Source organism: Triturus cristatus, chromosome 11 (assembly GCF_964204655.1).
Source record: "Triturus cristatus chromosome 11, aTriCri1.1, whole genome shotgun sequence".
NCBI lineage: Eukaryota > Metazoa > Chordata > Amphibia > Caudata > Salamandridae > Triturus > Triturus cristatus.
This window is the reverse complement of record NC_140594.1, coordinates 678,207,914-678,233,791: the sequence shown is the minus strand read 5'-3', so window position 1 is coordinate 678,233,791 and position 25,878 is coordinate 678,207,914. Positions and strand designations below refer to the sequence as shown.

The 25,878-nt window shown below is 42.2% G+C and overlaps 1 protein-coding gene across 8 annotated transcripts in view; it reads left to right on the top strand.

Moving 5' to 3' along the window:
- The window catches only part of LOC146785317 (alpha-1,4-N-acetylglucosaminyltransferase-like), a 409,953-nt gene extending 384,377 nt beyond the window's left edge, over nucleotides 1–25,576 (top strand). For 4 of the 8 annotated variants that reach the window (XM_085634304.1, XM_085634302.1, XM_085634303.1 and 1 more), the window contains 2 exons: nucleotides 1,606–1,644; nucleotides 21,809–23,991. In XM_085634304.1, coding sequence (XP_085490430.1) covers nucleotides 1,606–1,644; nucleotides 21,809–22,393 — 624 coding nt within the window. In that variant the 3' untranslated portion in view covers nucleotides 22,394–23,991. Of the gene's footprint in view, nucleotides 1–1,605; nucleotides 1,645–21,808 lie in introns of all 8 variants that reach the window. The other 4 variants (XM_085634306.1, XM_085634308.1, XM_085634307.1 and 1 more) reach the window with 2 other exon arrangements.
- Nucleotides 25,577–25,878: the final 302 nt, after the last annotated feature.

Below are 25,878 nucleotides of genomic sequence, written 5' to 3'. Positions count from 1 at the left end.
ACTAAAGATTGAAGTGATGTTTTAAAATCTATCCCTGAAGTGGATTGATAATGTTTTGATAAATTGGTGCATTGTTTGGCCTTTGGGTTTTTGTGCTCTCCATTGGCCCCAGAGCGCTTACTGGTTTTTTAAGAGTATTAATAGTCTTAACCATTTTAAGGTTGTTTCTGAATTGTCTTAACATTTGTGGTATTTAACACCAGGAACTGGAGAAATCTGACATCCCCTCCGATAAGAATAGTTTTGTGAAATGTCATTAGTGTATCCATCAAATCGCAGAAGGGCAGTGGAGTAGCGCAAAATGAGACCCTCCCCCCAAAGAATCTTATGAGGGGTTCCCACGAGTCTCCCATAGCTCACATATATTCATTAGCCTTGGACTAAATAGGGACCCTTTGAAGGTTAAGGGGCCTCCACCACCGCAGGGGCCTCTGTTGGGTCCATGCACAAGAGTGTAGGATTGTCCATCATGGGACCATAGAACGGCACAACTATGGCTAACCTCATAGAATGTTGAATTGCTTAGTCTATTCAGCGCCCAGCAGAGTCTTGGACTACTTTAGTTACAGAGCAAAAAAAGAGCTAGAAAATTAGTAAAATACCTCCTCTGTAAGCTGCTGGTGTGAAGGAGTTATAGGCTTGTGTTAAACTTTGCCATTTTCATTTGGTTCAATGTATTTAGCAATATGTGTTTCTTAACCCAATTCAATTGTGGGCTTCAGTGTACAAATGTAGGAGAAGATTATTTTCCTTATTGCAATAATTGAGACCATTTGTGTTAATAGAAAATATTTTCAGTGTATCCACATTTAGTATGTTGGCTATATGTTGCAATGCAATTTGTTGCATTAAATTAATATTTCCTAGAAATCCATTGATTTCCAAGTTTTCCACTCTAAATCTCATGTATTCCCATCTCCCACATGCACCCCTCTAAACCCATCTCCCTTCTCTTCCACTTGCTCATCCCCTATCTTATCCTTCTCCCTTCCAATCCTTCTTGGTCCTCCTTGGGTAAGCGTGCCCTTTCCCACGAAGAGAACACCCGCAGAACATAGGTGCCCTGTTTTACATCAAACTACATCTTCTCGATGCCCCCCTCTCCCTAAGCCCCACTGCCACCACATACCAACCTTACCACTGTCTGCAACTTTTCTTTTCTTTTCTTTTATATTCTCCCATTAGCACTTTTCTTTTGTCTTTACTTTGTTCTCGCCCTTAGAGCTCAATTGGAAAATTATGTGCAATACATCTGCAGTTAAATATTTGAAATATGCCGTTGCCAACATGTTCAACTTGGCCATTTGTTGTGACATTACTTGAGCCCCAAACAATCTCAACTCAATTGCTAGCTCTTTTTGTTCCGAGTGAAATTTGGAAGTCTCAAATGACATACTGGGGTATATGTGCAGTTCAGATGCATTGTCTATCCCGAAAGATTTTATCTGTTTCTCTTTGGTCATTATTTTTTCCTTAATTCTAAAATTCTTGTCAAAAATATGAGACTAAACCAACTCCATCTTGTTTTAATCTCACAAGCGTATTGCTGCAGAATTAAGACACGCATAGGCTTAATGTACTAACAGTTAAAATGGTGTCTTGCAGAATTCAGCTACTGATGACATGGGAGGACTAGGGAGAAAGGTAAGATATTCTCGTTCCAGCCGTGACAAATGATTCTTGAGGTTGCATCTACAGAGAGTAGAATACATTGTTTTGCCAGTGTTATGAGTTGTATATGGAAAGAGTAGTTACACATTTAATGAATGCATAACTGCCTTCATTGCTTGAGAACCAATCGGCTGGGTACATTTGCCTTGCTGAGGGAGGGTATGTCTATCTGTGCTTAGAATTTGTGTAGCAGAAAATGCTTGAGCTTTTGCTAAGTGTGTATCATTCAGTGAGCTGAATACAGTTCACTTTGAAATAACAATCCTGCTAATGAATTTCATTTAAGAACTTGGCATAGAGAGTTTGGTGGAGAAATGCAGGAATGCCTTTGGCACTTATCGCTGAATCAGAGGATTCATGGCAGACAAGTCACAATGATCTTAGCAGATGCAGAAGGCACACCAAATGGAGGAATATTTCCTTAGAATTCTGGGGCCAGATGTACGACCTGTTTTTGCATGCGCAAACGGGGTCGCGAACCAGTTTGAGCAGGCAAAAACCTATTGGGCCATGTACATAGCCTAATTAGCAAGTCGCAATTTTTTTGGGACTCGCTAAATAGGTTTTGCTACTCGCTATTTGGAAAGGGCGTTCTCTTCGAAAAGCGAGTCTCAAACCATGTACAAATGTTTTGCGACCTTAATTGCAGTCGCAAAACACTTGCAATTAACACCTACTTCAAGTAGGTGGTAATGCATTCGCAAATGGGAAGGTGTCCCCATGGGACTCCTTCCCTTTTGCAAATGCATGCAAATTCTTTTTTTTAAGGGCAGGCAGTGGTCCCAGGGACCACAGCCTGCCTTAAAAAATGAAACGAAAACGTTTAATTTTTTGTTTTTTAAATGCATCCCGTTTCCCTTTATATAAAACGGGCCAAATTAAAAAAAAAAACACCGCTTTATTTAAAAGCAGTCCCAGACATGGTGGTTGGCTGAGCCCAGCAGGCCACCATCTCTGGAATGGCTGGCATTCCCAATGAGCTTGCAAATTGTGCGAGGGTTCATTAATATTATTGAGCCTTGCAATTTGCGACCCCATTGGGATTAGCAAATAGTGTTAAACACACTGTTGTACATTTCATTTATCGCCTCGCAATTTGTGACTCGCAATGTGTATGCGCAAATTGGGAGGCGCTATATAAAATGGTCGTACATCTGGCCCTTAATCTCTGATTGTGGGCCCGAATTGGCTGCAATGGTAAATGGAACACAGGTAGCCTAGTAGTTCTTTGAGACTGACAAGAGGCATAGGGAGGGGCATGGGGATACACCTTATCCAAGGAATAAAAAGATAGACTGCAGTCAGGTCACCTGTGAGAAGTGGAGGCATGTCAGGTATTTTCTTCCATTCTCCTTTAACATGGTGCAAATGTAGGAGGTTCGACTGGTGAAGGAAACGTCCGGGGAGAGGCAGTTCCTCTCAAGATGTATCAGTGAGCCTGCTAAAAAGAGAGGACCTTTATGGTGTCAACGTTTATTAGAGGCTATAGGCATGTGTGGTTGACAACCCTTTGCCACTGGATTCAAGCTAGCCTGGCTGATGAGGGCTGTTAGCTCGAAACCGGTCCCAGGATGTTTGTTTTCGGTCCAGGGAAGACATGGCTTGGCAGTATGGGCTGGACTGTTCCCATGAGGCACAGGGCCAAGACTGATTTGCATATAGCTATTTCTGAACTGGCGTGGCGAAGTGAGCTAAAGAACGATGATGAATTCAACCCAAATCTGTGACTGGGGGTGAGTGTCTGTAAAGTTTCATCGCTCCGTCCATCATCTCCTTGTGTTTGATTGACAACCCTACCCATACCCATGTAATCTCACAGGCAGGGAATATAGATAAACTGTGCCAGGTGTTTCCCTTAGAGGATGTGAATGTGGAAATTTTTATGAAGTGGTGGTTCCTCTCCAGGTGTATGACCGGTAGGTCTCACGCCTGAAGTCATGGGAAAATCTAACATTAAAGGCGGGTAAGACAAAGCACAGTAGTCCTCCCCCTGAGGGAAACCAGTGCATGAATTGTGGGTAAAGGTTGCCCTGCATATTTATTTATAGTTTGAAGAATGGCATGATCTAACCAAAAAGACTGAAAATTTCAATTTGCTGGAAATGGCTAATTTGAGGTAAAATGCTTTCAATGTTTGTAAGTGCATGAATGAGCAAATGAACAACCTTCACTTGGACCTGCAGAGTTGGAAGCACTAAATGCCACCAGATAAAGCAAATGAGAGTAAGATAATTGGGCAGGTGTGAAGGAGCTGGGTTGCATGAGAAAGGAAGCCTTGCAGAAGTGAAAAGAGTGTTGTAAAGATGTTGTGGAAGGAATAAATTATATCCTACCTTGGTGGCTCTCGAGGGGCTAGAGGAAGACAAACAATGTCTTGTTGAAAAGTTGTTGAATGTTTGTCGTCCTCCTTCTCCCTATGACCCCAATAAGTCAATGGGATAATTTCCGGAGGAATGGCAGAAGAAGGATCTGGCATAGGAAGGTTTAAGTGGATAAGCATTTGTTTAATGAATAGTACCGGGCAGTGGTTAATCAAGTCAGCATATCAACAGCTTATTAATTAGGTAGGAGAATGAAGGGGGGGTTGTTTTCAGAGATAGAGGATACACTCATTGTATTAAAACTGAACAAAGAAGAAGTTAGGAAGGAAAAGTTAGTGAGGTTGCAGTATTGGTTAGAGGATCTGTTGGAGAAGAAGAAAGTGGGGGAAGGATTGAAGAAGGAATGGAGTAGAGGGGCCACTGAGGATCAGGAGGATGGATCTGATAAAGATATGTAAACCAGAAATATAATTCTTAGAACAGTCACTGTGTGCAAATTCGAGCACTCCTCAATAGTAAAAGTATAAGGTGGTGATGAATATTTGAAGAAATCAGTGCTACTGCAACATATAACTTGGTCTGAGATTATGTTAACTATGCAAAACCAGCTTGAGAGTGTGCATGCTTATTATGAGAGACTGTTGCAGGCATATAAGCTGCACAATGGAATAATGAATGCTACTCAGCAGGGAATGCAGGCCCTGGTGTCAGCTTTTATACTCAGGCTGCATGACGATATTTATGCCCAAGTTCAACAGTCTGTAATGTGTTGGGAAGCAAAAAGCAATACAGGAAATATATACATGTGCATGGTATTATAGTGAATATCTTGATTGGAAATGGAAGAAGGGTAAGGATTGGTTGATGATGGTGTAAAAAGACTTCTTTCAACAGACACCACCTACCCCACAGGTGATGAGGGGGGTGCATATGCAGCATGACCATCTGAGCAGAGGAGAAGATGGAGGAAAGGTTTGCATGGTGGGAGTAGAAGGGAAAGGGTCTAAGGTCGCTGTGATGGGGGCCGGCACTATGTATGGTTAAAGTGCAGGAAGCTGGGGCACTAGAGAAATGGTTATCCAGTGCTGGGAAAGAGAAATGTCTAAGGAAGAGTCCTCTGAATTAGTCTACCCCACTAGCAGCATGTTCTGCCCTTGCCTCAGCCCTGCCAGCTACTCATGTTGCTCCAGTTGTGTCGCAAACTCATTTTCATCCGCGAGCCCCTCCCCCTGCTGTGATGTCTGCTAGCCAGTCAATGTTTGTATTGATTGTGTCATTTCCTCATTTTGCAGCCATGACAAGGTCTCAGCAGGCCCCAGTTATGTCCCTTAGGGCTGTCCAAGCGGGTGTGACAGCTTGCTGGTTGCTGTGCTCCCAGTCGAGAGTCTTGATTCAATGAGCATTTCGTAGTTATATCGAGGCTTCATGCTCTACCATAAGACCTACATAAGTTCCCCCATTTGCTTCTCTTGGGAAATCAGTGAAAGCAGTAGGTATATTAAACTCTATTATTTCCCATCCCATCTCACCCCTACTCCTGTAATTTTAGGACCCCTCATAGAGCAGCATTCTTTTTTGATCAGCTACACTAGATCTGTGCATTTGATGGAGAGGCATCTCCTGTTCAAAATGAAATGTATTTTGTATGGTACTCCTGAAAATGGATTTGTACTGAAAAAGTACACTGATGCACATTGTAAGGTCATGAATTTGATGATGGTGCAATATGTGCCATTCTCCTGTGTTGAGTGAAATACCTGAAGATTTGCGTAATCCAGGACTGCTTAAGCTCTGGCAAGTGAAAGGTGGACAGATAGGGACATTGCACAGTGTCTGGCCAGTACATGAAAGATGTAAGGAGGGAGCAGATTGCTTTGAATTCCCAAATATAAGTTGCTGCAAAAGGCAGAAGCAGGAATTGAGCGAAGGATACAGGACAGCCAATATTAGGATAGTAAAGTCAGACCCATGTAACCAGGGCCGGCTCTAGGGCGGTGCGACCGGTGCCACCGCACCTGGTGCTGGCTTCCTCGGGGCGCCGTGTTTGAAAGTTTATTATGCTTTTGAAGCACCTGCTGCAGCGTTTCTTTCCCCCGGCAATCTCCAGGCCTCACAAAAATGTCAAGATAACACGTATGATTAATTATCTTCCTGGAGAGAGATCAGCGTTTTGTATAGTTGAGGTTTTGACTTAGGTGAAGTTAGTGCAGGGTTAACATGCCTGCTGCAAAGAACGTGTACCAAGTAGATTACAGAGTGCGTATGATGTATACAGATCAGCAGGTTACTGCTTTCAAAAGAGGCATCCTTTTGTTACTTGCAATCTATAACTTTAAGTCCTAATATAGAATAGTGAGCTATTAACTTTCATCCTAGAGCTGCATACACACTGCAAAGTATACATTATTAGAACATTGATTAATGTTGCAAAAAGGGTTAATTTGGCTAGAAATCGATTCTTATTATTAAAGAAAACTCCCAACTATGCTTTTTCTTTTTGGACTCAAAGTTTGTGCTTCTCCACACCAAGCACTCTTAAACTATACTGCCTACCAGTGTGGATGACATGTGACTCCTACACTGTTAGTCCTTTCGCTTATGTAACATTTCTTATACACTGATTTACACCTGTTTGTTATATTGTCTCTGTGTAATGTGTGTGTGATGTAAAGTGCTCGGACACCTACACTGGTAAATCAATGCATCTGAGAGAGTGTGGTTATGGAGACTTGGTCATTGTTAAAGGGTGCTAGTGAGAGAATCGGTGGTCGAGGTGGACATTGGGGGGGGGGGGCGCCAACAAACATTGTCACACAGGGCGCCACCAGCGCTAAAGCCGGCCCTGCATGTAACACCCTGCCCCCTTCTTCCTGTGAGAAAAGCTGATGCAATTTCTTGGAAGATGGTCCAAGACTTAAAAGCTAATAATATCATTGTGATCCTCAGTTTCCCAGTTGTCCCGAACCCTGCTGTAAGCATGTCTCCGATCCCTGCCTCTGCAAAATGGTGTACAGTTACTGATTTGTGCTCTGACAGCCAATGTGTATTCGGTTTCAGTTTTAAAAAGATGGTATTTTGCTGGGAAAAAATCCGATAATGTATACAGAATCACCATCCATTTTCTCTCAAGCTCTCCTTAAGGATATATAATCCCTTTTTCTCACACATGGACCTGCATTGTTATAGTATATTGAGCATGTATTGGCTGCCTCGCCTATCAGGAATGCATGCAAATGGAACATTATTGCTTTGATAAATCATTTGGCCCAAGGGAAGCATATGGTATGCCTTGCAAAACCTCAATACTGTTAATCAAAGATCATTTATTTGTGATAGATACTGGAGAAAGATACAAGGAAAGTGACTCAGGAAAGGAATACAGCTATATTACATGTGGTTCCACATCACACAGAGAGAGAGAGGAGAGGTTTCCTTGCTATGCAAGGGTATTGCAGGCAGTGGATCCCTAACTCCTCCCTTACAGCTCAACTCCTTTTAGTGTTTTGCCAAGGAAAATGTCCCCAATCCTGTGCCCTGGTCGGAAGAATGTCAAAAGTCACTGTCAAAACTGAAACATGCTCTGTCATCCACAGCTTTAGGGATGCCTGATTATGAATCACTAAAGATTTTGTCTGTACTGCATGTGCATGGAGAGAAAAGGGTGCTCATTGTCTGTACTGCCACAAGTTATGGTGACCAAAAGTGGTCAGTTGTGTATTTTTCAGCTTCATTGGATCCCAGTGTAACAGGTTTCCTGACGTGTTTGAGAGCGTTGCAGCTACAACGTGGCAGTAAAACAATCTGATAATATTGCCTAAGGGCATACTGGCATTGTATGTACTTCATTCAGTTGAAATTATGCTTACACAAAGTAATACACAACATTTGATTGATACCTGACTTACTCATTATGAGGTACAATGAAATATGAGATTTGCTAGCTACACTGACCTGTGAAAAGATGTGCAGTTTATGTTACTGGCTTTACCTTCCCAGCAGTTTGAGGAAGAAGACCGTGACCATGACTGTATCTGGTTGACTGATTTGTGGACCAAGCCTCGACAAAATATTAAAGATGAGCCTCTGAAAGCTTGTGCTAAAAAAGTGGTTCCCAAACGTTATAGAACCACAGTCCACTTTTCAGAATGACCCACCTACCTTTATTGGCTGTGAGGCAAGGTGATTTTTTAATGCAACTAAAGCTTTGTGTAGACGAGAAAAAACATGGCTGTGAATCTTGAGAAATTGATCGTGGATGTATAAGAGGGGTTTATACTCCAGAATCGCAGTGAGACGACAGATAAGTAAAGGGTGGGCAGACTGGGGACACCAAAAAAACCTCACTTGTTTCCCCTGTTGGGCTTATTGGGATGCTGTGCATGTCCTGGCACGAGCGGAGGGTGGGCAGTATCGTTTGTGATGTTAGCCGAGTATTGTCTGTGGGTGGAGGGTGGGACAGTTTAGTTACTCGTTTATGTTTTAATGCAAGTTATGTTATGAAGATGGGTGGGTTAGCACATGAGAGTGGTGAGTCCAGGCACATGGTTAGACAGGAAATAAGCACAACTGAACATGGGACGGGAGGTAAAGTTCCTTAGTTGGAATGTCAGAGTGTTGGGCACCTGCACTAAATGACATAGAGTTTTTTTGATTCTTAAAAGACACAACATAATGTTTGCATGCCTGCAGGAGGCACATCTAGACCATGCTGGGGCTACACAGTTGGTGAAAAAATGGAGGGACCAGGTGTTTTACTCCTTGTATCCTACCTATGCTAGGGGTACTCACTGTGTATTGGACTCTGATAAGGACAGATGTCCACCCAGAAGGGGCACCGAGCCGCGAATGACCAAGCAGTTGCAGAAAGTGATGCACGATCTGGGCTTAACGGCTGTTTGGAGAGACCATCATCCAACACAGAAGCTATACACATGTTTCACACCAAAGCACAATGCATACAGCCGGCTAGACAGGGTCTTAGCAATGGAACATCCCGCATTCCTAGCAGCAGAAATAACTCACCTGGCATGCTTTCTGTCTGAAGTGAGCTGCACGGTGCAGTGGGCTGCCGGGGAACATGGCCCTTGCAGCTGGCCGCTACCTTCTGATCTCCTTGAAGATCAGGTTGGTAGAGAGACAAACACAAACACACTTACAGAATACATATCTCTCAATTGCAGCACTACAATAATAGAGCTAATGAGCGGGACGCCTTGAAGGCGGTGGCTCGGGGGTCAGGAATGGGATTAACATATGGCGTTCGGAAGCAATTGCAATCTGAACTGCGAGACAGAGAAGACTCATTAGCAGAGCTCCAGTTGGGTCAGGGTGACACCCAGGAGCGAGAACCTGCACTGTAAGAGCAGGTTGCAGATACATGGGACAGGCTAGACAAATATACATTTGCCAAATACCAATAAAGATTACATGCAGAGGGAGACAAGTCCGTCCGGCTGTTGGCATGGATACTATGCAGAAAACAGGCACCTCCACTGATAACAAATGTAAGCAGTCAGTCGTTGAGCTGGTATACACCCTTGCAGGTATGTTGGAACAATTCTGGCAGCACTTGGAGAAAGTGTACATAGCTGATCCGTTAGTCAGAGCTGAGTCCTCCACTCCTTTTTTGGGGAGTCTCCAATTGAGGAAGGTGTCTGAAGAAACCCGGTTAGAGATGGACGTGCATTGAAGAAGAGATAGTGGAGGTAATAGCAGACATACCCAAAGCTAAGGCTCTGGGGGGTGACAGGCTACCAATTGAATATTACCAGGCATATTTGGCAAAGTTAGCCCAACTATTTCTACAGACATTTGATTAATAATTTGAGAATGGGATATTGCCTCCAACGATGCACAAGGGTGAAATTTGTATGATCCCTAAACTGGGCGCAGACAGGCAGGACCAAGCGGCTTTCAGACCGCTGACAATGATTAACACTGACATAAACATTTCATGTAAAGTGCTGGCTAAAAGGCTGGGCCGGAACATGAGGTATCTAGTTCATGAGGATCAGTACAGATTTATTCTGGGTGTAGCACGTCTATGAATACACGGCGCTTAGCACTAGATGAGACACAGACGGCCCCTGAGGTGATGGCGCTGGTCTCCATCGATCTTGAAAAAGCGTTCGATATGGTGGACTGGGGATATTTGCAGGAGATTCTTAGGACTTTGGGGGTCAGGTCACGGTTGTGTAGGTGGGTTAGGATACTGTATACAAAACCAGCGGTCAAGGTGCGACTGGGTCAAATTAGGTCAGTGCAGTGGTTACTGGGGTGAGGTACACAGCAGGGATGCCCCGTCTCTACTGCTTTTTGCTCTGGCCATAAAGCCCATGGCGGTATGGGCCAGACAAGATTTAGGCCGCTGGGGTATACAAATAGGGAATGGTACTCACCTTGTCTCGCTGAATGCGGACGACACACTGTTCTACGTTACATTCCCGCGTGAGACGATTCTGAAACTCCTGCAGTTGCTGGATTACTTTGCAACATATTCGGGAATGCGCCTTAATAGGCGAAAGTATTTGGTGTTCCCGCTGACAGGGCTAAGAGAACATGAATTAGAGGAGCTGCCCTGATTGGGATTGAGATGGGAGATAGACCACTTTCGGTATCTGGGTGTACAGGTAGCACACAGGGACGCAAAGATACTTCAACTGAACATGAATAGAGTAATTGAGTCCCTGAGGCATTCAGTAGAATTCTGGAACACGTTGCCACTGTTCATAATAGGCAGAATAGCCGTGGCAAAGATGGTGGTGTTGCCTAGGGCAGAATAGCCGTGGAAAAGATGGTGGTGTTGCCTAGATGTATGTACACCTTACAAAACAAACTGTGCTCTATCCCCATGAAAGTATTCCGACAATTGAACTCAATACTGATATAATTCTGTTGGGAGGGGAAATGTTGCAGAGTAGCGCTACAGGTCCTTTCTAAGCGATACAAAGAAGGGGGGTATCCAGATTTGACCTATGATACTTTGCAGCACACCTTCAGCACGCAGCGCAGTGGTTAGATGACGGTGACAATTGGGAAAAACGCTTACTTAGCGGCCAGGTATAGCCAGAAAATGTACCCATCATGTTGCTTGAGGGTGCAGGTGTGAGTGCTGAACTACCATATATAGTCAAACAAAGAGCATTTATATGGCAGAAGTTTGTAGATTGGGTGCTTGGGCGTGTTCCATTGCACCCGGAGTTACCTATCAGGCAGCTAGTCCCTGTGCGAAGGATGGTAGAGAACATGTCCTTCCAGGCTTGGAGGAAGGGTGGATGTATGGTTCAGGAGGACTAATATATAAATGACACTTCCATCACTTTCGAACAGGTGTGCAAAGGATTTGAGCTGGGACAGGGACAGTATCTCCAATATGCGGGCCTAGTGGAGTTGGGCAGGTTTACATGACCCACTTATATAAATGTGCCTCAGATGACTGAGACTCCTGATGTACTGCTAACGTGTGGCAGCGGGCGTAGGCTGGTATCACTACTATATAAAGCTATGAGGGTGTATTTGTGGTCCATAGCCCTTAAGGCATAGGACACATGGAAGGAGGACCTACAGGTTCCATTATCGAAAAAAGCTGGGCGAGGGTATGTGCATTAACATGTAAGGTATCCTTCAATGCCAGCCTGAAGCTGCCGCATTATAACTTCTTGCAGTGGGTGTACATGACCCCTGTGAGGCTCCACCTTAGAGATGCCAGCATAGGGTCCACTTGGGGTTAATGCACCTGGTGTGGGAGTGTCCAGAGGTACAGCAGTACTGGACTAATATAATAACGAGGATCCGCATAGAGGTGGGGACATTAGTAGAAGCCAAAACAGAACATTGCCTCCTGGGGCTGGTTCCACAACCAAAGAAATGGAAAATGGCCAATAAATTCCTACAATTATCTCTGGTGCTGGCTAATCGGATGTTGGCTATATGCTGGATGAGTGCACGGGCCCCGACATTCGGAAGCTGGATAAGGGATGTGGGAGAGTGGTCTCTTGCAGAAGAACTGCATATGAAAGCCTTGGGGAATGACAAGAAATTAGATGAGGACATTGCACTTTGGAGAGAGCTTTGCAGGGAGCTATTAAACCCAACGAGAAATGGAAATGGTCAGGACAATTGATCTGACAGCAGTAGCAACATGTAATGGTGGTAACTGTGCAACACCCTAGTTATGTATGTCGCTAAGTTTCCCATTATGTCATAGTTGAATATACTATAACGATGTGTGCATGGGACTCAGATGCAAACTGGAAACAAGATGGGGGCGATATGTTGGTAAACTCTATGTATGACCGCTCAGTTTACTGGGTGAACAATTGAATAAATAAAGTTTATTAAAAAAAAAAAGCTTTGTGTGGTAGAGCATCATATATAGACAGCACATTTTCCCCTGATATGGCAACTAAATTTGCACAAACATACAGTTTTATAAATAAAGCTATGTAACACACAAATGATAATGTGTGGAAATTGAGTTTCCCATCATATTTATCATTTGTTCTGCTCCAAATTAGTGGTTTGATTTGTTTTGATCCTATTAAAATCTCTGTTTCCAGCACACTTCTGGATGATTTCTACTGGTACTCCGAAATGCAATGGCCTGGGTTTTACACATTTTGTAAGCTACGCAAAAGCCAGCCGTTTTAAAATGTGCGTTACAACAAACAAATGATGGACGTAATGCTGACAATGCAGACATTCTCCCCCAGTCAAGAGATCTAGGTTAAATCCATCGTTCTTTTGCCCACTACACCACCCCAGTTTAGACATGGCCATATGCAAATCAGTCTTGACCCTGTGCCTCATGGGAACAGTCCAGCCCGAACTGCCAAGCCATGTCTTCCCTGGACCGGAATCAAGCATGCTAGGACCGGTTTCTGGCTATCAGCCGTCATCAGCCAGGATAGCTTGACTCCAGTGGCGTAGTGAGCACGGGACCCACGTCTGGGCATACCCATCCCACTTAGGGCAAAAAGCGTTATAACAAACAAATGATGGACGGAATGCTGACAATGCAGATATTCTCCCCCAGTCAAGAGATTGTTGTTTTTGCATTTGTCACCCCGAGTGGGCCGGGTATGCTCAGACGTGAGTCCTGTGCTCTCCATGCCACTGGAATCAAGCTATCCTGGCTGAAGAGGGGTGAAACCCCGAAACCGGTCCTAGGATGCTTGTTTCCAGTACAGGGAGGACCTGTCTTGGCAGTTCGGGCTGGACTGTTCCCATGAGGCACAGGGTCAAGACTGATTTGCATATGGCTGGAATGGCATGGTGAGCAAAAAAACGATGGATTTAGGCCCAGATCTCTGTACTGGGGTGAATGTATGACATTGTTCTGCATTCTGTCCATCTATTGTTGTTTTTGTTTTAAAATGTGCAGCACTTCGGAGAGGGTCAAATGAGGTTTCAAAAGGCAATGATTTTGCTGATGCAGTGGCATGGTTTTATACATATAATGCTTCTCAGAATGAACCACACTGTTTGCAGCAGTGACATTCGCTGAGGTGCCTGGACAAACAATAGAATAGGTCAGGAATATACCAAAGGATGTAGAACGAAGGAAAGGCAGGAGATGGAGTAAAGAGGTTATAGGTGCAATAAAGAAGGAAGGGCCGTGAGTGGAGCTTGAGGAGAGAGTTGTGTTACCAAATTCTATGTTGTAGCAACAGGAGAAATTGTTCCAGGGTCCCACACATTCCGGTTTTCAGAGAATTTGAAAGAATGATCATTTTTTTTAAATGTGCACAAGACTATTGTTCACAGTGTGTGGTGTGCCAAAAGAAATCATGTGGAGGAAAGAAATGTGATTATAGTTTACTCCCCATTGGCTTACTGACCATTTTTGAGACTGCAGATTAACCTCATAGATTACCTCCATGTTGAGGTTACCGATAGGTCTTGACTGCAGTTTCCTTGTTCTCTAAATGGATGGAGGCCTACCTGAAATGTTCATGTGATGCAATGGCTGTGGCACAATTGTGTTTGAAGCAACTGATTCCGTGGTACTGAGTACTGATGTGCATAGAGAGTGACCAGGTTAGACAGTTCAAGAATGAAATAATGAAACTAATTTATGAGGTTGGTGGCATCACTCTCCTCAGGCCTGGTAGAGACTGAATGCTATGATAAAGAACAAGCTAGTGAAACTGTGTGCCTGCACCACTTTTTAAGTGGCCTAATTCCCTGCCTCTTCTGCTCATGACTATCCAATGCACTCCAAACAGAAAAACAAGCATTTGCAATGCAATCAGTCTCGCCTTTGGGACCTTACATGTATTTAGCTATGCAGCACATTAGCCTGCGTGCTGAAACATCTAATGTTCTTTAACATGGAGGGAAAGTAAGCACCAAACAGCGTGACACGCCAGGTATGGGAACACATGGAGAGAAATATTGCTTTTCAGCAGGTAATGGTATGGTCGAAAGCTCTGATTTTAATATAAAATCAGGGCTTTGGGTGGTCATATCACTGAAAATACAAGATTTGAAAAAAATGTTTTTGTCTACAAGTGCTCGTGGAAGACGATTTCTATGGACTGGAATCTAGAGAATGCTAAAGTGATTCTGGTATTTTACTGACATATGCTGCTCATTTTTTATCAAGAAAGCTAAATAGAGGCAGTTGCCACAAAAAGTAGAAAAAGAAAATCCCTAAGCAGAAAGCAATTCTGGTATTTTACTGACCTCTACTGGTCGTTTTTTATCAAGACAGTTAAATAGAGGCAGTTGAACAAGCAGAAAGCAATTCTGGTATTTTACTGACCTCTACTGGTCGTTTTCTATCAAGACAGTTAAATAGAGGCAGTTGAACAGAAAGAAAAGTCGGTAAGAGGAAGCAGACAAGTCCTAGGGCTGATCTCCAGAGGCCACAAAGTACATACACATATAGGTATATACTAAAGTATATACAAGAGGTCTCGAAAGCTCGAACTAACAAGGCTGTCCCCACATGAAATCCTAATGGGCAGACTCATGAGAGTGCCTTGGTTACCAGCTGCTCGACTGTTGTCAATAACTGATGGCTTGATCATGGACTGTTGCAAGACACTATCTGAAGTGAAGGACACTGTTTCCCCAGGTCCAACAAACTGCCCCGGTACCCACTGGCTTCTAACGAAAAGCCATACCTGGAGAAACTGTTTGCAACCATGGTGTGAACAAGCATAGCAGGTCCTTTTAGTTATGAACAGTGCTGTGAAATGAATGGCTATTGACCTGGGTGCATGGTTTGCACACAAAGAAGGTGACACCACCTAAGTAGGGAGGTTAAGAACCCGACCTCGCCCCAAACAAACTGTTCCAGTGAAGAACTGCTGCAAGAGTCAGCAGGTGGGATAAACGGTCACGTCACCAGAAGTCAAGAAAATATTGTAAAAACAGAAGGAAAAAAACAAAGGGGTTCAGAGGTAGAACACAGTCTTGGTCATCATGAGAGCTGCGTTCGCCACCTATATGATTGGCCTAATATTGGTATTGCTGATGCAAATGAGTAATCCAGTGAAATAATATAGGTCCTCCACCGGAATGGTATATCGTGAAATTGAAGGAAATTATGATAATGGTATGTGCAACCATTGTCAAAATGAGTAAATACACATGTCCAGTTTTTTCAGACCTACTACTCCTCTATGAATGTTTCAAAGTGCTAGGTGTGTATTCAAATACCTGACTCTTTAGCAGTAAAAGTTAATTATTCCCAGAGACCTCTTTCTTGTCTGTTACCATGTGTAATTTACCTTTCCTTGCTCAGTCACAGGTACTCGGAACCTTTTACCAGAGACCGAGAGTTCAAAAAGCTAAATGCAAAACCAAAAGAAATTAGATTGCTATACCTAACTATATACAGTGTATGTTGTCTGAAGTGGAAAAGCTTTTTTAGCATATGAGAACAATTCTAGACATTACCCACATTTACAGTAATAATGACACAGTATCGAGGGAGAGTATTGCGCGCTATTTTCTTAGTGCAAAATGCTCCCTCATGTCTAAAATGGGCCCTGAAGATGCATTTTGCATTACAAAAATAGCACTAAATGTTGAAAGACGTGAACAGCAGAAAGCAGAAACTGATCACTTTTTCTTAGTTTATTGTTCCTGTGCTCCTGCAGTGGGGTTTTTTTGCCCCAACTTCTCTTAATTAATCAAGTTGGCGTAATTGCGAAGTTCCAGTGATTTAGCATGACAAGAGTAATGTGTAATTACTCTGATTACTATGCATTATTAAAAATTCATCCAGGCCTATGTATTACATACAAAACAAATAAAGAACATTATTTTTTATCACCAGAGAAGGGATGCAAAGAAGGCCACGATTGATTTTGTTTTCGCCATTATCCCCCTAAAGGAATAACTTTAAATGTAGTAAAATTGAGAAAGCATGACCAATTAATTGAGTGGGAGAGATTTGCTAATGATACCACTGCCATCCTTTCTAACCTTTGTGAAGAAACGTTCACGATGTGCAGCATTCTTTCTGTTGTTAATTTCACTAACACGAGCAGGTCCTAGCTTGTGTTCGATGTGCTAACATTTGGAAAAGAACTGTAGAAATGTCGAAGGGGACAAGAAGGAGCAGGGAAATAGGAACAAATAATAGAAGTGGAATACAATTGCCAGAAAGAGCCTAGGCATTTTCATTTGATTGGGTAGTAAGATTGGCAGCTAGTGCCAAGAGGACGGACTTCTGAGCCTCTAGGCCACAATGATGAATCCAAACCGACTCCACCTTGCATTGTTCAAGAGTGCATTGATGCATAATGAGCACATGCACAGGCTTCAAAGACTAACAGCTGAAAGGGTAGGTGCTTTGTAGGGATGTATGTTGTTACAACGCACACTTTTACAACGCATGCACTTACAACGCATTTTTTACAACGCAACATCCACTACAACGCATTCCATTACTTAGCATGACACTACAACGCATGTTTAAAAACTACCTTTACAACGCATTCCATTACATCGCATACTACCTTTACAACGCATACCATTACAACGCATAATATTAAATTGCATTTAAGGTAAGTATTGGATAGTATAGGGGTAAAAGTTACTATTCTAACTCCAGGGGGTGCAACAGTAGGGTAAGTGTTGGATTGCGTTGTAATGGTAGGTGTTGTAAAGGTAGTATGCGATGTAATGGAATGCGTTGTAAAGGTAGTTTTTAAACATGCGTTGTAGTGTCATGCGATGTAATGGAATGCGTTGTAGTGGATGTTGCGTTGTAAAAATTTCGTTGTAAATGTAGTGCGTTGTAATAGTTGCGTTGTAAAGGTTGTTCACCGCTTTGTAGAGCTCGGCATGGGAAGATTAAGGTGTGAGATATGATGTTCTCATGCCAGCCTTGGCAAATGATTCTCAAGCTCGCATCTGCAGTGGGAAGAATATGCTGTTTTACTAAACTCATCTTTTGTACCAGGAAGGAGTTGTCACACATTTAATGTACGCACAATTGTCTTTGTTGATCATGAACCAAACTGCTGGGTACTTTTCCACTACTGAGGAAGCGTATAACTATCTGTGCTTAGAATTTGTGTGTCAGGCATTGCTTGACCATTGGCTCGGTGTATGCCATTCAGCTGAATAAACTTAACCCTCCAAGAATAATCCTAGTAATTCGTTTTAAGAACTTGTGTTGGCACTGATGCTCACCATTATAGTTCTTGGTCTAGAGTTGGATTTAGCCACACTCAATGGGATTCGATGCACCGTGTAAATTGACAAACCTTCCTCAGTTCCTAGTGAAATATTAGATATTATGATTTTCTGGATCAAGTGAAGGGTTGATGTCTCACTCTCTTTTGAGTTTAAACTTAAGCTTTTTCAGTTCTTTGTTTACTAATGACATATCTATCACCTTCTACTTTGGCCTATGAATCCTATACATCTGCAACCTGCTGTTCTACGTTTTGATTTGTTCAGCAAAGCGGCTTATTTTTGTATCTAAAACTTAAACTGAAGTACTTCCATTGTCCTTCCAACCTCATTATATTAAAAATACTGAGAAATATCTGGGAGTTTGGATTTCAGGAAAATACTCAGATCCTTACAATCCACTGGCGGCCAGTAATTTGACCAGGGAGGGGGTAAGGGGCCACACACGTACACATATACACTCAATCACAACCATGCATTCACACGCATGCACACACACACCTATTCACAACACTCACTCACAAATACACATACATTCCTAAATTACATGCATCAACATAAAAAACATAAAACTTACCTTCACAGTAGAGAGGGAAGCCTTGGAGGTCCAAGGTGGGTGGGGACTGCTGCCTTCCCTCATTGCCTGACCATAGAGGAAGGCAGGAGATCCTCACTCGTCACAGAGTGGGATGGGATAAATTAGACTGCTGGACCCACCCCACTCTGTGACAGGGTGTTACTGATTGACACTCGGCCCTGGGCACTTCAGGGCTTAACACTGACGCTCTCAGGTCTGAGGCAATGATGTTCCCCTTCATCACAAGGGGGACGGCCTCGAGGTACTCTTGCCAGGCTGAGGAGGTCACCCTAACAGGGCTGTGAAATCCTCAGCCTGCCAAAGTGCATTTAGCACATGTCTAGCTTCTTGCTGCCTGACCTGAACAAGAAGAGTGTCTGTAAGGCTGACCTTTGTTCAGCCTGACAGATGCTCTTCTTGCTCAAAAAATGGTGGGGGTGTGGCTCCTCAGCTCTTATGGACGGCTTGTGGCTGTTACAATCTAACCTATGCACCACTCTTGCTGGAGTTATTAAAATGTATTAGGGAGATGGAGTAGGTTGCCAATTACATTAAACGGCTCCACATCGTTTATTTTTGTTTGATGCACTATCAAGTGCCTTATACAAATGTTTTTCAAAAACTAGAGGCCATAGCAAGCTCATTCCAGTGGGAATATAAACAACTAAGGATTGGTATAAAGAATCTACACCTTCTTCAAGAAATGGGTAGATTGGCTCTCCCAGATTTTAGAGACTGTTAAATGGCGTCAAGTGTAATTATTATGGCTAGAATTACAGCAACCAGTTTCTAAGATAATTATTTTTCAATCAGACGTGTGGGGAAAAAAAATCACACATTTGGATTTTTGAAAATAAAGACCACACAAAACCAAATTGGTATGATATCTTTCATTACAAGCTTTGGTCACACGCTGTACACACTTGATAGAAGATTAAGCATCCCTTCTCTCCATGCAGAGGCTCCACTAAAGACAATCTGTGATAAGCTAGCTCATACAGAAATACTCCACCTGGTAAACAAGAGATGGGGAAATAGGTAGCTATTAAAATGGGGATCTCATTTACAAGGGAACAAGTATGTAGCAAAATTAAAACCCAAGTCTGATTGTATGGGTATTTCTATATTAAATGTTCATCCAAAATACAGATTTACATACTGAATACTTATTTTTAAGAACTTGAACATTCTCATTCAGTAGCTGAAACACTATTTACAGGATAACCTAGGTATCAGGGCCTGGGCTAATTGGCTAGATTCCTTCACAATGTGAATAAAAAACAAGATGGAATTATCAGGAAAATAGTCGTCAACAGGAAAGAACGGATAGATCTACAGGTGAATGAGAGCTAGGGAGAAGTTTCAGAACATTACCAAAAAAGCACTTTGGGGCACCAATTTTAGAGGAATGCAATTACTTGTGCAATGGCTTGTGTATTATAAATCTGATATTCTCCACAAATAGAACCTGTGTATCTCTACTGAATTTCTGAGACGTTACGGCCAATTGCCCTGGATCTATATGATATTAACTTGTCCAGTAATACAGACATATAGGAATTCATTTAATTTCATATTCAATTGAAGGCAAAAACAGTGAGTCCTGATATAGTTCTAGATTTATTAGGAAGTATAAGTCATCTTGGTAAACTCCCATAGGTAGATGTAAATTTTGGTTTATGTTATGATGCTGGTGGTCCATTTCTTGATAACACGACTATGGAAAGTTAATGATCCACTTTTGTTTGATGCTTGGGTACGGAAAATGGGAAAGTTTGATTGAAGAGATGAATTGCATAAGAATGAGTTTGCTACATATTTATTAAAAAATTGAGGGTTGGTATTAATTATAATGATTGTACTTAATGAATATTAATATTTATTGATATTGTTGTCTTCAATATTATGAAATTGATTGAATATCAATAAAAGTGTTAAGATCTTTTGTTATGGCTGCCTGGCCTGTAACATAAGGCAGCATGTTTTCTTTTAATTAACAAATGTGCTTTTGTTGTCCTTTCGGATTTGCTGATGAGGAATGCTGACTTTATTTATCTGCATTCTTTTGTTGTGGCTCTTGTTTTCAGTAAACTAATGTATAAATTATGTACACAACGCCAGCAAGAAATGTTGGATTTATCAGCACCCTTATTCAGTCACAGCATAATGTAATGTTTAGCCATCCTTTCACTATTGAACAAATTCTCTTTGGAAATGGTTATGTGAGTATTGTAAAATTGTTTTAAAAGAGACCGGAGAAGCCTAGTATTTTTGGGCATGAGGGGACATATTTATCACTGATTTGCGTCGCTCTTGCACCATGCAAGGGGGGGCAAGGCTGACACAACTACTAAGTCTGATTTATCAAACCTCACTAGGCCACCTTGTGTGGCCCTGCATGGCTTGATAAAGCTAGAGTAATGCAAGGCATCGCAAATCGCTGCGCTGCCTCAGTCTTCCCCAGGGAGGTATTCCATGTGTGTAATGTGGGTGCACCCACGCATTCACCCATGGAATTTGGGCATTCCTAGATTTACCATTAGTGGTAGACCTGGGAATGCGTCAAAAAGCTATGCGTCCCAAGGTGAGGCGTAACAAGGAGAAATACCTTTATTTCTCCTTGTGTTTTTTCTCTTTAAGTGTGCTGCATTCTGCTTGCCTTTTTTATTTAAAATATGTTGTGCAAAGTATGCAGTGAATTTTTTTCACTTTATCAAAGACACCTCTATCTACTTTCCACATGGAGCCATCCAGAAAATAATCTGAACTTTTCTCTTTTTGTTTGAGAAAGTGATTTTCACCTAAATCACAACCCAACAAAATTTGGTAATGAAATGTGAGTTTGCTTATGTTCCTTTGTGGTAGATTTTCATTCTGTTGCTTAATGATAGGCCGGGACATATTTGGTGATTCCAGTATTGTGAGAATCCCGGTGATATGTTTTAAAATTCTGTTTGCCATGCCGGACATTATATTGCATATAATTGTATAAAATGTTTGAGTATATTAACATCTCACATAGTTATTTTATGAGACGCATTGCGTGTTTGCAGTTTATCCCCATATCCTTCTCATGCCCTTGACCAATCTCTCGTTCTCACTAGGCATTCCAATCCACCACCACCACGTTTAGGCACCAAATTCTGTTCCACTACATGGACCAACAACTTTTTATCATCTTCCAATCTGACCGCATTCATCCCGGTCCTTGCTCTGACCCCAGTCCAGGTCTCAGCCACTGCATTAAGGGATGTGCCTAAGCAGTAGGATAGTAAAGAATCGCCCACTAAAGCACCTTTTCCTTTCCAACCCAATGGTTTGAGCAGTGATTTTTCCTGTTCTTCATGGTGATGACACAACAGTTCTGGCGACTGGATCCAGATATGGTAGCTCTGTTAAATAGATAGCAACCCCAATAGAATCTGTTGGAACCAGATTCAACGTATAATCTCTGAAACATAAGTTCTATGTTTTTGCTTTTGGCAGAAAATTATGCTTCGAATGCTATGCTGACCAATCAAAGTTCTCGTCTAATGCACTGGAATCAATCACTGACATGTTAACTTTGTCTCTTTTTTGGCAGATAGACCCAAGCCGGCAGAGGTACTGGATTCATCATGTATCTGACGCTTGCCGGGAGGCATTGCTCTGGAAGTACGGTGGTATCTACATGGACACAGACGTCATCTCCTTAAAGCCAATCCAAATAGAAGACTTCTTGGTGGCAGAATCCTTTTCAGTGTGCAGCAGTGCGGTGCTTGGCTTTCGCCAAAATCATCCCTTCCTCTGGGACTGTATGAAGGACTACGTTCAAAACTATGATGGGAATAGCTGGGGACAGCAGGGGCCGCTGCTCTTCACACGCATGGCGGCGAAACTGTGCAACATGCCAGACTTTGCAAGAATAGGAGATGGAATGTGCCAAAACTTTTCCTACCTGCAACCAAAGCGTTTCTTTCCCATTCCATATCCTCAGTGGAGAAGATACTATGAAAAATGGGAGAATGCGGATAATGTGTTTAATATGTCTTATGGCCTGCATTTCTGGAATTACATGAACAAGGATCACATGGAGGTGACTGCAGGGAGCTCCACAGTGGCTGAACACATTTTTAAGAATAACTGCCCTTTGACCTATCATAGTTTATTGAAAACGAAGCCTGGCTGATTAACAGATCGAGGATTGTGAGGAGTACCAAAGATAATATATTGAATCCATTTTAGTTTTTTTTTAGCTAGGAGTTGTTGATTTGTAATAATTACTCAGGGAAATATGTCCAAACTAGATTACGACTGATAACTAAGTTTTCCAAAAGTGCCTAAGAAAGGGCATCTTAAATAAATAAAACAAATATATGACCCTTTGAACAAGGGTAATAATGAACATACATTCATACATGTAAGAAAGGATCAAATGTAATCGATGGCTAAATTACACACTGGTGCACTGGTACCGTCTACCTAACTTGAGAATTTACTGCATTCTAATTTTTTATAATCTTTAATAGTAAAAATCATACTGCCTGCGGCATTTGTAATAAGTTTATCAGACTACTTGGATTCAGCACCCTTCTCTTTTGCTCTGATTACAAACATTTGATTATAATTTTTCAAAAGAAAATTTTGCTGATCCGCCAAGATTAATGTGTTGTTTACTACAAATTTTGAGGGAGGGGACTGTCACTGGGGGTAAACGGAATTTGCAGAGTTTGATTCTGCGGAATCATGCAGAATTCCTTTAAAATTCTGCCAGATTTAGTTGAATTTCACAACAGAGTGGAGTGGACATTTGGCGATATTTTTTAAGCGCAAAATGCATCCTCGCATCCAGATGGATTTTGCACTAAGAAAATAGCACAGACAAATACCACTGGGTACCTTTGCAATAGTCTTTAATCACTGCAGAGTATTTCAGGGTGTTGAATGGTATATAGTGGTTTCTAACGCATAATTTTTAACTGCACCTGAGGAGCGGCGGAATTGTAAACTATCAGTAATCCTGCATTACAAGAATAATGCAGAATAACTGAAATGTCTTCGATTCCACTTGCAGGATTGAACATTTTGCCCAGGCCTAAGTAGCACATGCCCCTCTCCAGCCTCCCACACTTACAAGTTGTGGCAAATCCTCAGACTAATCAATGGCAACAAAAGTGTAAATAGCATATTACATATGCCACATTATCATATGAATTATATTTGTATGAGTTATAATAGTGCACTTGTGCCACTGTTGCTAAAGTTGCCCCCTTTCTTAATAGGGAGTGCCATTTTTTTGCTTTTAATATCTTGGACCCCCAATGATTAATGCCAGTCAGTCCTGGAGAAAACAGCCTTCAACATCAATCTTTGATGCAGATATGTTGAAGTGAGCAAACGTTATAATTAGAGTCTCAATTCCGATCACTTTTGAAAATAACATTGAAATGTCAGCAGGTTAACTCAAAAAGCTGCTGAACAAAAGTACAGCATATTTTGCAGACACGCAATGCTTGTCTCCATTCAGGGCTTTTGTTTGATTTGACATATTTTTGGGCAGATCTGTGGACATATAAACTAAAAACTGTATGATACCATGCTGCATGCCCTTGTGCAGCATGTTTCAATTAATGATTGCAAATATTGCCACACGGTGTCAAAACATAGATCCCCGTCTCCCATTTGCCAAAAGATGGACATTTTCACAAACATCCCAGAGTGTGTGGAATTATTTGAGGAATAATATTGTGCAGCTCTTAGACAATGCAGCATTAAAAGTACTGGAGCCTGATTAATACCTCTCACCTTGTTTAAGGATGTGAATGGTGATGATTTAAACAAGCACTGGCTTGGGCAAAATCTTTTAGCCATGTTCTACACCATTGTGACAGTTGTTCAACATGGCTAAACTTTAGTGGAATGGAGTGTCGTAGAGTAGACAGGAGTGTCAAAGAGTGGAGTAGACTTTAGTGGAGTGGAGTGGTGTTGAGTGGCATAGAGTGGCATAGAGTAGTATAGAGTATCGTAGAGTAGAGTGGAATGCCATATAGTGGAGTGGCATAGAGTCATAGAGTGGCATAGAGTGAGTTGTGTAGAGTGGCAAAGAATGGAGTGGCATAGAGTGGACTGGCATAGAGAAAAGTGATGTAGAATAGAGTGGATTAGAGAGGGGTTGTGTGAAGTGGATGGACATTTAGTGGATTAGAGTGGAGGGGATTGGGGCGGATTAGAGTGGAGTGTATTAGACTGGAGTGAATTACGGTGGAATGGAGTGGGTTAGGGTGCAGTGGATTAGAGTGGATTTTATTGGAGTAGAGTGAATTAGAGTGGAGTAGATTAGAGTGGATCGGTGTGGAGTGGAGTGGAGAGATTCATAGTGGAGTGGATTAGAGAAGAGGGGTTGGGGTGGATTAGAGTGGTGTGAATTAGAGTGGATTGGAGTGGATTAGGGTGCAGTAGATTAGAGTGGAATTTAGTGGAGTGTATTCAAGTGGAGTAGACTAGAGTGGAGTGGATTGAGGTAGACTAGAGTTAATTGGGGTGGAGTGGATTGGAGTATACTTGAATGGATTAGAGGGGAGTGGGGTGGCGAGTATTAGAGTGGAGTGGATTACAGTCCAGTGGAGTAGAGTGGAATGGGTTGAAGAGGAGTGGAGTTGATTAAAGTGGAGTGAATGGATTAGAGTGGACTGGATTAGAGTGAAGTGGATTAGAGTGGAGTGGATTAGTGTGGAGTGGAGAGGAGTCAATTAAAGTGAAGTGGATTGGAGTTGAGTGGATTGAGTGGAGTGGATTAGAGTGAAGTGGATTAGATTGGAGAGGATTACGGTGCAGTGGTTTGGAGTGGAGTGCATTAGAGGAGAGTGAATTCAAGGGGATTGGAGTAAAGCAGATTGGAGTGGCTTAGAGTCGAGTGGATTAAACAAGTTTGGATTAAAGTGAAGTGGATTAAAGTGGAGCGGTGTGGACAGAAGAGCAAAACAAATGCACACATAAGAAGACATTCCTGCACAATTGCTGTCAAGTACAAAGCTCTTGGAACTCTGCCTCTAAAAACATATGCTAAAAAATAATAATGTGACCTTATGTAAGCTAACTCTGGCTCATTGAAAGCACTCTAATTCCTTCGGGTCAGATCTAGTCGAGTTTGCGCTATAAAAACATTTGAAAGAATAGAAGAAATAGTACTTCAATCACAGCACGAGTAGCGGACAGTCAGATTGAAAAAAATAATTTTCACTTCGTACATGTCCCACACAAAGAGCAAAAGTGAATAAGGACCTGATGCCTGGGACACACTGCTGAATTAAAAGGACGTTAGGAATAGTGATAATGATGCTGATGAATGGTAATAAATGAGTGGGCTAACAATCAATTGATTATTATTATTTTTTTAGATACAATAAGTCACCAAGCAACAGCAGCACTTGTGCGCTGCCTGCAAGCTTGACCTACCATACCCTCCCACATCTTTACAAGGGTGTGGGAGAAGCTATTTCTGCCCCATTTTGCCTATCGGTGTTCCACAGTATTGTTTCACCCTCCACCTCACCCCCTGTTGCCAATGGGTGGAAAGGGTGCAAAGGTGAGCAAGAAATACTGGCAACATTTCGCTTTTCCAGCTGCAGGCAAGGTTCACCAGCAAGGTTTACTCTTGTAGATGAATGTTTTATC